Source organism: Nymphaea colorata, chromosome 6 (genome assembly GCF_008831285.2).
Source record: "Nymphaea colorata isolate Beijing-Zhang1983 chromosome 6, ASM883128v2, whole genome shotgun sequence".
In the NCBI taxonomy this organism is placed as follows: domain Eukaryota; kingdom Viridiplantae; phylum Streptophyta; class Magnoliopsida; order Nymphaeales; family Nymphaeaceae; genus Nymphaea; species Nymphaea colorata.
Window position 1 is genome coordinate 7,303,927 of NC_045143.1, and position 15,363 is coordinate 7,319,289.

The 15,363-nt window shown below is 43.8% G+C and overlaps 1 protein-coding gene and 1 long non-coding RNA gene across 2 annotated transcripts; both read left to right on the forward strand.

Annotated features, from left to right (window-relative positions):
• The first annotated feature begins 5,500 nt into the window (after positions 1–5,500).
• LOC116255442 (uncharacterized) lies at positions 5,501–7,827 on the forward strand. The gene is made up of 3 exons (XR_004172861.2): positions 5,501–5,911; positions 7,185–7,379; positions 7,616–7,827. It is a non-coding gene; the product is annotated as an uncharacterized LOC116255442 (long non-coding RNA).
• A 4,001-nt stretch (positions 7,828–11,828) lies between these two features.
• On the forward strand, positions 11,829–12,614 carry LOC116255975 (uncharacterized). Its single transcript, XM_031632073.1, has one exon. It carries the CDS (start codon positions 11,829–11,831, stop codon positions 12,612–12,614), a length of 786 nt encoding a protein of 261 aa, XP_031487933.1.
• The last annotated feature ends 2,749 nt before the right edge of the window (positions 12,615–15,363 follow it).

Here is a 15,363-nt window from a genome sequence, read left to right on the forward strand (position 1 = left end):
AGTAGATCTCGTAAAGAGAATCAGGTGAAATTTCAAAATTTTTATGTACCAATTGTCAAATGGATTATACATAACAAAGGAATGAGTTCCAATGTTGGGAATGAAAGGATTGTTTTCAAAGACTATTGTGGAAAGAACTCCCTACGAAACAATTCATTCCTCTCATTTCAAAACTCTTGCAACTACGGGAGCCCATTATCTGATCATTGGCGGAGAAACTTAACTCTAGAGCAATAATTGCTTGAAAAGAAAGACTTCTTTCCGAATCACTGTTGAAAATATTTCAAGTTCCGCTAAAAGCTGGTACCCTTTTCTTCTTTCTGCTTGACACACGAAGATGACCCAAGGAGACGCGGAGATAGCAGCTAACTTTTCCAAGTTGAGGCATGTGTAGGTACGGGAAGCAAGGGGCCTTATTCTGGTGTTGCTACCAGTCAGCAGAGGGACCAAACTGTGTTTCTGCTGCCAATGAAGTTGTTTCTGATGATACCATGAATCTCCTCTGCTGGTCAAGGAGGAGGACATTCCATGGACCTCTTGGCTGGGAATATTCACTTGTCGTTCCTCACTTATCTCCATTAAGCTCAGTCACTTCAGCAAGTAATTGGTAAACTGAACCTGCTAAGTCGGTAAAACTCTCTGCCTAACTAATGGTAGCCTTTAGTCGGATGTTAGTAGTTGCACAGAGTTCAGGAAAACAAAAAAAATCAGGTTTTTACTGTAACCTTCCAGGAAGTTACAGTTTTGAACATGGGGTTTGACCATGTTTTCCTATGAATGTATAATGATCCGAACAACCGTGCCTAGTAAAAAAGGGAACCTCCTATAAGGACAAAAAGAAAGTAGTGAAAAAAGACTCAAAGTTTTACAAAAAAGATATTTCCTTCTAAAAAAACTCCAAAATACCTTAACTTCAAGTGCATATTCCTTGCATGCACCACTCTAATGCCCGCAGCTCAATCTATATATATAATATCCCATGGACAAAAATTTCAATCTTTACTCCACCACGATGCAAAAAGAGACTAATAGATAAAACTAAATCTTCAATTTGATAAAAGCCCAAATAGATGCTAAACAAAACAAGGTGCGAGAATTAACTTTTCAAATCTTCAATTTCTAATTCATTAGATGTCATTACTAACTAAATCTAAACTACAAACATTTAAATAATAATTTTATTTAAATTAAACCATGAGGCGATGTTTAATACAAAGTAGAGAATCCAAAAGTCATATGAAATTTCTGAATTGCACAATATAAATCGTCAAGAGACCGGTAAAAACTTGATTTTGGCCCTTGTTAAAATTCTGTAAAATATAATTGGCCAACCCACAAAGCTAGTTCTGGCTCTGCCACTACTCTCAAACACCCATCTCATGTTAACTTGCCTTCTCTGGTCTTCTATCCTTTGCCTTTCAACCTGTCTTCAAATTGGTCGCTCTAGTCTGATTCCTATCACTAGTTCGGTGATCCTTATGGTTATGGATACATATTTTCTTTCCATTTTATTCCTATGTTCTAAAAGCCAAAAATGTTTGCACCATTGATCCTTATTACATTGCTCCAGATATCAAAAGAGCGCAACTTATTTTTCCTATTTATTAAGGTGGATCCTAATATTTTATATCTTACCACATGAATTCATATAAAAAAACAAACAATGCACAAGAAAATCAATATTAAAGAAACTATCACCATAATTTGGTGTGTCACTAAAGTGGTGAAGATGCTTATGGCAATCAAATTAAGGAACTCCATTATAGAATTATCTGCATCTGTCCACGCACCTTGCTCATTTTCCTTTTTCTTCATACAACAAGATGCCATGTAATGGCAAGCAGCTCAAGATGAGATATAATAGTCCAAACATAGTTGCCCTATTGGTTTCGTTCACTGGCACGGCAATCTGCTCTGTATATCAACTTGTATCGGTCGGCCCTATTGCAAGGAAAGGTAATTTAATGCATGCGTTGGGTACCATTCGGTGCCTTATATAATTCAAAATCTTTACTCGTGCCAAATTAATTTCTTTTCTTAAAGTTTAGTACGATTTTGATTTTTCAAAAAGTCAGGGGGCCATGGCCCCTGCGGGCCTCCTGGCTTCGCCCCCTTCAGCGTCCATCAATGAAACCTAACTCCATTAATTGTAGGGAATGAATTCCATGCATCAACTCGTCTCCATAACTAGTGATGGCATCCAATTGCTTCTTCCCAATTTAATGCACGCCATTGTTTTGGCACCTAGCAAATGACATAATCATCAATTCGATGCACTTTTTTAAGGAAAAACTTTTGCCACCAAATTTTGAGATCTGTTCCTTTCACAACCTTTTAGGGGATCTTGATTGTCTCTGATCTAAAATCTTCATGATTTGCGATTTATAGATCTAACCTCCCTTTTCAGATCTTAAATCAGACCTTTTCTTCGTAAGAAAGGGTAACTAATGATTTCAAAGATGGATTTTAAGGCTGGTCTAAGGTCCTTAGTTGGATGAACCATGGATTTTACAATAGATCTTTTGCCACATCATCAAATATCGTATCAGATCCATACATCTTAAATCTAAAATAATCAAATGCCCCCTTAGTGTTTGATAAAGTAAAGTTTGCCCGGCACTACTAGCCACAAAAGCTGAAAGTTATCTTCAAAAAGACCATTGTTTGAAATTATATATCAAAGGTGAAGGCCCCTTCTTCATTTCAAGTATTCCCATGGACCAGGTTCATGCCCTTGGTCTGACAGATTCCAATCCAACTCCTGGTAATTTCAGTTTTCACCTGAAAAAAGGGTAAAAACCATGACAACCAACCATCTAACAACTCCCTTTATAAGTTTCTTTTAAGATTTCTCTCAACCTTAGATTTGGTACTCAACTTTGGGGCTGTTACAATCCTTCCTCCTCAAAGCATACGCCTACATGCATATGGAACTTGAGGTTCGAGTGTTGAGCCTGGCTCTTTTGGGGTGTTATAGTTTAAATAACTCATTTTAAGTTAAAAGAGTGCAAGTAGTGCAACAAGAGGCCCCACGTTAAAACTTGATGTCCTAATACAGGTAATTCAGTAAATCGATTTTATATATCATTATCAACTTACCTTCCAATATTAATTTCAGCTTTATAACAAGTGTAGATTTAAAGGGTCTCTTTCAATATAAGACACATGCCATATGCATTCTTCAATATATTCGGGGTAGTATTGCATTTGGATTCAAATTACGGAAGGCTACAAAATTAGACATTAGAAGTGTCCTCTCATCCTGATTGAACTGGACGCCCAAACGATCCACGATCCATGATTGGGAAAGTGATTTCATTGTGGCAAATGTGATCTCATGGAGGTCAAATGGTGGCATGGTCTTCAAATGAGGCAAATAAAAAGCTGTGGCTGGCGCCACATTCAAAGTAGTATGTCTTAAGTCCCCTTTCATTAAGCTTTGCAATCCACATCATGGACCTCTTAGGTTGAGATGTGATAATATGGCGCAACATATCTTGCCACTAATCTTAAGTTTTACGTTCACACCAAGCATATCAAAAATTAAATTCCATTTTTGTATGAGTAAAGGAAGCCAACAAAAGAAGTTAGAATGGAGTTCGTTTCCTCTAAAGAACAAGTTGCAGTTATCCTCACAAAAATTCTACTTATTCCTCAGTTCCACTATTTGTAAAAACAAGCTCAACCTAGTCGACACACAATTTCATTTGAAGGGACACAATAATGAACCAACAAGCATCTGTTATGCTAAAATCGGGGAGGATAAAAAATACCAAATCCTTCCATAACTAACAATGAAAACCAACATTTAAGGATATGACAGAAAAAATATTTCTGCACAATGTAATCAGGATCCAAAATCATGGGATGTTAACAGTTTTCACTTATGGAGCCACAATGTAGGATGATGCTGGTAGTTGGCTACACCAGCCCGACAAATTTCCTTCATTTTCAAGTTGGTATCTTCAATTGATTGTTGATTTATATATGTTGGCGCCCCTAAAAGTATAAGCTTATTCTTCGACCTAAAATTTCTTGATCTGCCTCTAATAATTGTACACAGCCATCTTAAGAATTAGAGAAAGAGATTGGGCATGTGTCCTTTTCACTTTTGCTTTCATATTTAATATTAGATACCTTTCAAATTAAAAAATGATTGGGCCAGGTTCTTTTCTTTGCAATCTTGTTTTCATATTAGATACTTTTTTCATATTCAATGGTCTTTCAATAGTGGTTTTCCCACTTTGGCTGACTTGCTGTTCCTTTTAAGATTTGTTGGGTCCTCTGTTGTGTTAAGGCTTGGTGTACATTATATTGGTATTTAGGACATGATGGTAAGGGTCGCCTACTTTGGCTGACTTAATATTCCTTCTACGATTTGAGGGGTTTCTCTGCTTTGGAAGTTTTAAATATGATGAGATGAAGGTGAAGAGAAAGGAAAGTATGGAATGTATTCCAATCTTTTGCCTCCCCAAGACTGTTCAGATGATAAGACTAAGGATGACTTTATCAACTAATACTCAATAATTCCTTTTTTGTTGACTTGTAGGCCTCTTAAACAATCACTAAAATACTAAAACTCTATTAGGTAATTGTCTGACGTAGAAATATGACAAATAATAATAAGAAATGCCATATACAACTTTGATTTGTTTCAGTGAATACTTGTATGTTTTCTTTTCACAAAAAAAGAAGGCTAGCATATGAAGATGGAATAGTCCCTGTAGCTTGCAATCTGGTCTCTATCCCTCCTCTCTCTCTCTCTCTCTCTCACACACACACACACACTCTCTGTCTCTCTGCACAAAATTGACCTTTTTTTTTTCCTTTTTCCCTGACAAGTCACTCTTTTTAGAAATGTAATCTCTTGTTCGACATCAATATCATGTGCCCCTTGATTCGACCTCCTTTTCATCCCACCTCTACTGCTGCTCCCTTCAAGCATAAATCCATTTATAACAGCTTTCTGACCTTTCCTCTGGTCAGTTGTCACCTTGTATAATGCTTGTTGAGTTGCTTCTTTTGACACACAAACAAAAGAAAAATATTCACATAACTGACATAGTCTAGGAAAAGCACCCGTATATTTAGCATATAAGTTGATGAAGTACTTAAATCAAGTTTCCTTTTTTCAACTCTTTATTGAGAAGGATAAGAAATTGATGGAAAACACTCTCCCAAACAAGATCCAATCCTTAGTCTTAGAAATCTCAATTCCTATAATTCTAATTCAAATTGTCCATAGATATCGTCTGTTAAACTGTCCATGCTCTTGAATGCTTACTTTGTACTAAGGTTAGCTTTGCTTGTCTTGACATGATCTTGCTTTTTATTTATTACTTGTAAATGAATTATTCTTATGGCTTCTTCCTTGTATCCGGTATCCTTGTGGAAGCTGGGGCTCTTGGAAAGGAACGACAATGGAAGTTAGATGCTAGTGTCCTACGCCACGAAGAGGTTAAGGTCAAAGCAATACCGACACTAGATTTTAGTATGTGCAGTTTTGCGGTGAATAGCCTTAATTCGCCTGATTTTAGACGGCCTTGTACACAACAAAAGATTTTGCTTGGACTTACTTGTAGAAACCATTCTTTTCGCGCATCTAAACTGGGGCTACAGTAACTCTCCCCTTCCAGCCCCAGAGAAGGGAAATCTTGGAACTCCATTCCTAGGAAGTCCAGCAATCGTGCTTCAAATGCAGAAGACCAATTAATGATTCCTTATTACGGTGAGAGTGATATTTAAGGCATCACCCCAGGTATCGCTTGGAAAGGGCAACGAAGCAGTCATTGGTGAGAGGCAGCGAACCAGTCATTTCTTAAGAAAGAACGCCTTCCTTTAGAGGTTGGAGGGGACGGGAAGAGAAATGGCCAACCAGTTTGATCAGCGGCAGAAGGCGTTTATAGAGCTGGTGAGTTGCCTGCCAAACTTCACGATTTTGAGTCTCTCTCTCTCTCTCTGTCTGTCTTTTTCTTGCTCTCTTTCTCATTGGGATAAAAGTAAATTGAGGGAAAATGTAGAAGCTCTGTTTGAATGAATGCCATTCATTTCTTTGGTCTTTGTTTGGAAAGCTGCTTGTTACACGGCCACTCAATGGATGCATCTTGTTATAAGCTATTGCTGTCGCTTCAGGGTGAGACGGCATAACGGTGAGATTGCATATGGCACTTTCTGTAGTATGGAGTTAATGTTTTAAAAGCTGTAGCTTGTTATTGTCTTGAAAAACCAGTAAGTATTATCTATATGGGGATATTAAAATTAAATATACCATATAAAAGCTATCTAAATGTCTGGACAGCTTTCAGTTAGATTCTGTCTCCCCTCTTCTCTCTCTCTTTTGTGTGTGTCTATATATATGTGTGTGTGTGTGTGTGTGTGTGGCACAAGTCTATCCGAGTTGGATGCTCTTATTATTCTGTGAAATCCAAAAATGCAGGGAAGTGCGCCATATTTTTGTTTTTTTGTTTTTCCAAATCTGAATGGTCTTGTACTCTGTTCACATCAAACATGTATGTGGAGAATGGGGAGGATTGCAGATGAAAGTGGTAGAGAGCAGGAATTTGTCTTGGGCTTAGATTATAGAAAAGTTAAAACTCTATGGTTTGCAGTGATACCCTTACATGGGAAACTGGCTTTAAGGTGATCCTGTGGTAGCAATTTATGTTACTGGTCAAGCTAACATTGGCTGTGATATAGGTCTCTGAAACAACAAATACTCAACCTTTTGTGGTGCAGGCTTTAATGTTAATTCCATGTTTGGTGGTCCTTTTGGGGTGTTTAAATACTCATACATGACAAAAGTCACCAAGCCAATTGAGAATAGACTTATGAAACCTTTTGAAGTTCATGTGGCTGCCGTTTTCACGTGGAAAGTTTCTGTTTATTTCAATGTTACTTGCTAGTGTTCACCTTGGAAAACCCTGGAGTATACTTTAAGAATTTAAACCTCCAAGCTGTTTTGATTGAGAGCCATATCTATTTTATTAACTGGAGATCACAGCTGTCATTTTCGCCAAAATTTCAAATGACATGCTAGTGAAACTGAAATTTCAAAAGTTTCTGTTTAAGTTACAAAGACATGGCTTCAAAGTTCAATGTTTATAGTGACACTGTTTATTTTGATATTAGCATGGAACATGGACTTCATTTGTTTCTAGCTTCACTGAGTATGTCTGCCTTATCAGGTGACACAGACGATGAAAATTCCTCTTTATTGTGCAAAGGATATCATGGGTGTGGCAAAAGCAAACATTGCATAGATACGTAGTATCAGTGGTGCTATACTTACTGTCCAGGAAAGCAGGGGGACGTCAGATGAGATAACTGTTGAGACTAAAGGTAGTGCTTCCTAGGTTCAGACAGCCCAGACTCTGATTCAAGTAAGTGTGCTCACATATTCTTCTTTTATTTATTTATTTTCTTCGTCTTTGTTTGAGATTCTGTGGTTACACCAAGATGGCAGTTTAACTGATTTGAGCAGCGAACTGATTTTCACAGCCGAGGATTCTGTGGTTACAGAAGAGCAAGATACAATATTTCTAATTTTAATTGCTAATTAGCTTTGCACCTGTTGTTACTAATTACTAATTATCTTTGCACCTGCTGATGTGCTAAGGAAAAAGGCAGCGAAGGGAAAAGCCACTTGTGTTAAAAGGATCAAATGTAGAGGTTTGGAGGCAAGTAGAAATTTTTAGTTTTGTTACAGCAACATCAATGGTCATGTAAGTTGCTAGATCTCCACCTTCTTGTTGGCCAAGGGAACTGTTTCAAGGACAAAGAACTACCAAAGATAGCAAAGAAAATTTGACTTCATTGTCTTTTAATTTCCATTCGCCTGGGCTTATAAGAAAGTCTTTTGTTAGGTAAAGGCCTTTTCCTTGATTAGGTAGAATTTCGCATTTTAGATTCTGGATAACTCGTCAAAATGTAGATCGAAGAAATGTTAAAAGGAAGAAGAAAAAGGAAAAAGATACAGAAAAGGGAAGAGTAAGTAGAGAGTTTTTCTCATAACCTTTGTTGCATCGACCATTCTCTTCATTTTTTGACACCCCACATATCTACCACATGACTGAATAGGGGACAATTTTTCTTATTTGTTCAAGGGTATTTTTATTCCTTTCATAAAGGTAATTTTTCCTCCTTCCTAATTTTGTGCTTACAAAAAGGTTTCTTTTCGTTTGCTCTTTCTTGTGTTAAAATTCATTTTCGTCATTTGGCTTCCGAGAGAGAACTTGCATGTGAACGATTTTCTTGTTTTTGGTGGGTGGGGGGCGCATTGATTGTTAAGATGACAGCACTTTGTTTTTGTTTTTTAAGGCTAGAAGGTTGCGTAAATGTGTGACAACAATTAAAAAATTAATCCATCTGATTTGGTGCTATGCATGAAACAAATATTCTATTTGATTGAGAGAAAAATATGGAAAAGAATGTGTGAAGCAATGCTAGATGATAAAATATCTCATCCTTTTTTTTTCTTTGTTTTTCTCATCTGAATTCAAATAAAGAAGATTCTTGTTCTGTCTAGCACGCACTATGATTCATATTCTCTCTCTCTCTCTCTCTCTCTATATATATATATATATATATATATACACACGTTAGTCTCCCCATTTGTGGAGACCGATGCTCTCTCTCTCTCTCGCTTTCAGTGGCGTTAGTGTTCCCTTCTCCTTCCTCCCTCCTCTCTCTCTCTCTCTCTTGTTCTTCCTGCTTGTGTTTTTTGCGGTATGTTTTTTTGCGGATTGTTTTTGTATTTAGGGGACCTATTGTCTCCAAATTTTGTTATATATTCTCATTTTATCGGGTCTCTCTCTCTCTCTCTCTCTCAACTGTTTTTCTCTCAATCAAGGTAGTAACCTCACTTCTCTCCTTGGCTTCTACGGTCGATCATTCCACGGCTGAGCCGTCCAGCCAAAGAGGCGCCTGTTCACGATTTGGAGGTGCCTATTCACGATTTGGCAGCTCCAGCCGTCACTCAACAAACCGCTACCAATTACCGTCTTCATCTGCTTCCGCCGGTCGTCGTCGTGGCACCCTCGGGCGACGTCGTCGGCTGCCACCGCTCACCTGCTTCGGCGACTCGTCATCTTTGAAAAGCCGTTGCGTCCTACTCAGGCGATACATTTGTAGCAGATGGTTTAGGGTGCATCTGAAGCTCCGGCGGCTCATCTAACCTTCCTCCCAAACCCTCTAGCCACATTGCACACCAGTGTCGACTTCTTTGGTGCTTTTCAGGCCTCTCTGAGAATCACCGCCTCTTTCAGGCGCCTCTCGCCCGTTCAGCTTTTTGAGCAGCACCCGACTGGCATCCTCCCGCGCACCCGACCGGCATCCTCCCGCACCCCCCTTGGCACCATGAGCAGCTCCTCTCCCCGAGCAAGACCGGCGTCCTCCCGCACCCCCTTGCCACCCAGCGCTGCTCCTCTCCCCGCGCAATGCAGCTCCCCTTTCCCTCTCTGTCGCTTGGGGCGCGCTGGAGCCATGGGGCGTCTCTCCCTACTCCTAGAGCGAGCTGCGTAGTACCTGTTTGTTGAATCGCCTGTGAGAAACAGGCCCTTTTTGGGTGCGTAGCCCGCTTTACTCTTGCACGTGGGTGGTGTCATGGCAGCCCTTCCTCCTCCCCCGCCTTTGCGACCACCCGGGGGGCTTGGGGTGGGGGAACTAGTCTTTGTGGTATCAGGCCGGGTAACCCCCTCCCTCTTAATCGCTTGCTTTGTCGTGCGGCGATCAGTTTTTTTTGCTCGCCTGAGGGGGCACGTCAGGCTAGGGCATTGTCTTTCAGTTGGCAGTCTACTATCTTCAATTGTGTTTTCGCCGGCTCACTTCAGCTGAGAGACGCTCGCGGACTCCTCCAGGCTTTCCTCCCGCCCACGCGTTGTTGTTTTCTCCTTTTGCAGATGAGTGATTGTTCCTTGCGGCCGAGGCTCCCCAAGGTGGTCTCCGTTGGTAGGCCAGCCCCCTCACCTTGGTGTGTCCCCTCTTCTCGACTTGCTTCCGGGCTTCGTCACCTTCTTCGGTCTGTCGCTTCTATCCGCATCAGATGGGGCCAGTGGTGGTGTCAGAGGTGTGCTTCCTTGAACGGCCGTCGGGCCGTCAGGTGTTCTCGATGCCGTTTTCCTGCTTGTCAGAATGATCGTCGCCTTTTTGCTCCGCGGCATGGTTTTGCAGCGGTCACTTCTTCCTTCTGGGTCCAGGTTCCTCTGTCAGTTGTTTAGCGGTCACCCTCTTCGGATGAGAGCTATATGTTCTTTGGTTCTATCAGACTTCCTTGGCCTGGGCCTGCTTGTCCTAGTACGCGGAGTTCGCCTTTTTCGGTACAGGTTCCATAGATCTACAACCTAGGTGATCCGCTGCACCAGTGCTCTTCGGTGGTAGAGCTACCGCCTTCACAGCTTCCGCCCTTGCTTCCCTCACCAAGGGCGCCAGCCTCTCCTCAGCGTAGGAGTCTAGCCTGCTCTCTGCCACGCTCCCTGAGGTACCCTGCTTGCCTTTTCCTTTTCCTGCTTTGCGAGCTGGGGCTTCATGCAAGTCCACCTCGGGATGCCCCGACCCGATGATGTTTGCTGATCAGTCTGACCATGGTGACGTCCGGTCGTTCGCACCATCACTTTCGGCTGCCCGCCCGTCGACAGGGGGTCGTCCTTGTGAGGTTGTTGTTGTTGCTCGCTCTTGTTCGACTGCGACCTGCGTTGTCTTGGCCTTTGGCGTCTCGGCACCCCCAGTCAGCCTTTCTCCCTCTGTTGCCTGTACGTTGCTCTTTACATTGGTTACTGGCCCCCTTATGCCCCCCCCTTACACCCAGGACCTCCTCATTTGCCTATCTGCTTTGGGTTTCTTCTGTTTCTTTTGATAGTAGCTTTAGCTTCGACTTGACTTCCCTGCATATTCTGCTCCCTAGACTCAGTCGCGGCTCTCCTCAAAACCCCGCCTACCTGCCCCTCCCACTTGTTAGCCCTGCCCTCCCCCACAACCCTTGCGTTGGCTCTTTTTCTCCCACCCTACGGTCTGAGTTTGCGTCCACCTCTGCCCCCTCATCCTCCCCTGTTCAGTTGCCTGGTCCCACAACTAGACCAGTGGTTTGTCACTCCCAGCCCGATAGGTTGCCATCTGTTGCCCCCTTGTTGGATGCTGAGTTAGGCATCTCCCTCCCGGATGCGCTTGACGCTCTTAAGGTCTCTCTTTCGCCGGAACAACGTGATTTGTTGTGTTCCTCTTTTGTTGCCGCTGTGGCACCGGTCTCTCGCTCCAGCCTGGCCAGGTTGCGGTGGGAATTGCGTAGGATTGGGGCTTCCGCAGCCTCCATCCTCCTTCCTGGTGCCGCCAGGGTGGCCAGGCGTGCGTCGCTTCACGTGGTTTCTCCATGAGGGTTGCATGTTGGAATGTGCGGGCCTCAATGCCCATTATCGGCGTAGATATCTCTCTTATTGGATCCGACAGCACGGACCTTCGGTGCTACTCGTGGTTGAGACCAAGTTGCCTGTCATCTCTCACGCTTGTGTTCGTACTTTATTGCGTCAACCGTCCTTTGGGTTCCTTTCAGCTTGTGGAGCTGCTAGCGGCATCCTGCTAGCTTGGTCTCCACCCCTTACAGGGGATGTTGTGCATGTCGATAGGTTCTCTATCTCTGCTTCTCTCAGCGGACTCTAGCCAAATGGTCCGGTCTTGGTTACTGCGGTCTATGGCCCTTGCGTTGGGGCTTTGCATGGACAGCTGTGGGTTGAGCTGCATCAGTTCGCCAGCTTGCAGCTTCACCTTGGTTGTTGGCAGGATACTTCAACTGTTTGCTTAGCCCTGCTGACTCATCCTCCCCTGTCACTTCTGGCCCGTATATGTCTGCATTTCGATCGTTCTTTGATGAGTTCGGTCTTTTTGATGTGCCATCGACTAATGGTACGTTTACTTGGTCCAATAATAGGAACCCTCCGATCCTCCGAAGGTTGGACCGTATCTTCCTCTCGCCTGAGTTGTTCTCTGCTTTTCCTTCGTCCTCCTTGGTTCTTGGTTCGAGGCACTTGTCTGATCACGCTCCGCTGCTCCTTCCCCTTCTTCGTGGTAGGGCTGGTATTGAGCACGCCATGTTCCGTTTTGAGCTTTGGTGGCTTCGAGATGAATCATTTGTGGCTACCGTCCCTAATTGGTGGGCTGCTTCCAGGCTCTCGCGGAAGTTGCACTTCATCAGGAGGGAGGCCATCGCCTGGAAGCGCATTTTCTGGAGCGGCAAATTTTCGGAGGTGGCTGATTGGGATGAGGAGATCCTGTCCCTTCAGGCCTTTGACAATATTTCTGCGGATCAGTCTTCTCGTCTCCTTTGTCTGCAGTGTCTTGCCCTGGAGTGGCGGATTAGGGAGTCTATCCACTGGCAACAGCGCTGTAGGCTGGGTTGGCTTGCGCATGGAGACCAGAACTCTAGATTCTTCCACTTGGCCGCCTCTCAAAGGTGCCGTCAGACGTTGCTCCAGTCCATGAATATTGGGGGCAGAGTTTTTCTTGGCGATGACATCCTCCCGGCTCTAAGCACTCATTTTCGGGATTTTTACTCCAAACCTCTTCGCTTCTGTGCCACGCTGTCGGATTTTCACCTCTCCCCTCTCTGTCTCTTGTGCGATTTCTCTTGAGCGGCCCTTCCTGCATTAAGAGATCAATAACGCAGTCTGGGTCCTTGGCTCTGGTAGGGCGCCCGACATTGATGGTTTCCCTATCGAATTTTTTTGTATGTTTTGGGAGGTTTGTAGCGCGGATGTGTTTGTGTTTTGTGATGAGTTCGCCTCCAATTCCGTTTTCTTGAAGGAATTCAATCAAACTACCTGCGTCTTGGTGCCTAAGCGCTCTAACCCTATGGACGTCATTCACTTTTGCCCGATCTCCATCATAGGCACACCTTACAAGTTTATTGCTAAGTTGCTTTCTTTGCGGCTTGCGCCTGTCATGCTTTCTATCATTAACCCCTTTCAGGTTGCTTTCGTCAAGGGTCGGCGTCTACATGACGCGGTTGTCCTAACAAATGAGGTTGTTCACTCCCTTTACTGTTGACGGCTTCCTTCATTCATCCTGTAAGTTGGACATCTCTAACGCCTTTGACTCGGTTAGTTGGGAGTTCCTTTCTGACCTCCTCACCCGTCTTGCTTTTGGTCCATCGTTTAGACAGTGGATCATGTCGCTTGTCACTGGGGCCCAGCTTGCGGTCTCCTTCAATGGGAAGTGTGGCGATTTCTTCTGTCTCGAGCGTGGCCTCCGTCAAGGTTGCCCGTTATCGCCCTTGCTTTTCAACTTGGTTGCTGAGAGCTTTTCTGCGTTTTTCCATCACGCAACGGTCGTTGGCTTCCTCACACCTCATTCGCTCTCCCACTTATAAACTTTCTCCACCCTTCAGTATGCTGACAATTTTCTCCTGTTCGGCAGTGCTTTCCGCCAACAGATTGTGAGAACGTGGCTCATCCTTCGGGTTTTTGAGCTCATCTCGGGTCTTTCTATCAATTCCGCCAAATGTCACCTTTCCCTCATTCACGCGGATCCGGCCAGGGTACTTTTCGCGGAAGCTTACTTTGGGTGTAAGGCTACTAGCCTGCCCATGGACTACTTGGGGCTTCAGATTACGTTGTCGCCTCCTGCACCCTCCTTTTGGAATGGAGTGGAGCAGAAGCTTACTGATCGCCTTCAGTGTTGACAGGGAAAGCTGCTTTCTCTCTTAGGTCGTATTACTCTAGCTAAGCTTTGCCTTGCATCGGTCCCTCTTCATGCTTTGGCTGTGTTTCGGTCTCCGGTGGCTGTTTTGGTAAGTTTGATAAGCTTATTCGTAAGTTTATTTGGAATGGTGATCGACCTTCAGATCGCCTTACGCATTGGGATGTGGTTGCCTTTCCGCGTCTTCTTGGGGATGCTGGGGTTACCAACCTTAGTCGGGCTTGCGAGTCTTCTCTGTATTCTTGGTGGTGGCAGTTAGCAACTGAACATTCTCCTATCACCCAATTCATTAGTTCCAAATTCGACCTGTCTTCCCCTAGCGTCTGGAATAGTTCTATCTCTCACACCTCCTCCTCTCACTTTTGGTGCGACATGCTTTCTGTCCTTCCTCTTTTCCTCCGCCTTGCTGACCTCTCATCGTCCACGTCCCCATCCTGGCCTCTTTCACCTACCCGTGAATTCACATTTTCTTCTTGCTACCTGGCCTCCTTTGGTCCTTCTGTCACGTCTTTCCCACCCCGGTCCCTTTGGTCTCCTGGCTCATCTCCCCGTGCCATTGCTTTTGTCTAGCTTCTTCTTACTGGCCATATCAACACTTTTGACCACCTGCAACGCCTTGGCATCAGTTTGGCTAACCAGTATCCCCTTTGTCTTATCGCGACTGAGTCTCAGGTCCACCTTTTTATTTTTTGCCTTTTTTTTTCTAGTGTCTTTGTTTTAGTCTGGCCTTCCCTTGTTAGTAGTCTTCCAAACCCACCATCCATTTGTCTTCTTTTCCTCTTTTGTCATTCCCTCTACCTGATTGCTTCCTAGGGTCATATTTGGAGGCCGTGACTTATTTCAGCTTGATGGCGCATTTGGAAGAAGCGCAACAACAGAGTTTTTAGGGACACCTTTTCTTCGCCAGATTCTGTGGCTCGTCTTGTACAAGGGGATGTCCAGTTTGCCATTCGGCTGAAGCGCCGCTGTCCGTCTGCGGTTGGGTGACTGTGCCGCTCCGTCTTTCTTCTCTCTCTTATTTTTTTGTGCATTGTAATGTATATTTCTTCTTCTTGCTTTTTGGGGTTTGTTTTTTGCAGATTATTTTTGTATTTAGGCCTCCTCAAATTTTGTTATATATTTTCATTTTATCCTTTCTCTCTCTCTCTCTCTCTCTCTCTCTCTTTAATTCCGTAAGGGCCCGTTTGACGGGCAGGAAATATCCTGTAGCACAAGAAAAAAATTTCAAATTTTAGAAAATTTCCGGTTTCATCAAACGGAGAAATTTTTTTGGAGCCGTTGAACTCGTTTCCGGAAAAATATTTCCGGAAACATGTTTCCACCGCGAGGGGTGGAAACATATTTCCGGGTTTATTTTTCTGCCCGTTAGGGCTCGCGCATCTTCCTCCTACCGCTGCCTCCTCACCTTTCTCCTGCCGCAGGCCCGCAGAGTCGCCTTCCTCCTGCCTCCCTTCGTCGTCTCTCTCGCCCTCTCACGCTCCTCCTTCCTTCGTGGTGGGCTTTTGTTGTTCGATTATGAAGAAGAAAGCAGCCAATGTCGATGGCGACGATGGCAAGTAGACCGATGAAAAGATCTTTCGGCGACTGTCAACATCTTTCACTCTCAACTCTCTCTCTCTCTCTTTGTAACCATCGGCCATGGCAACCGAGGCTTCTGAATTTTTCTCAAACCCTAAGCCATGG

Coding starts and splice junctions, on each gene's coding strand:
- LOC116255975 (XM_031632073.1), top strand. CDS start 11,829: ATGTCTGCATTTCGATCGTTCTTTGATGAGTTCGGTCTTTTTGATGTG.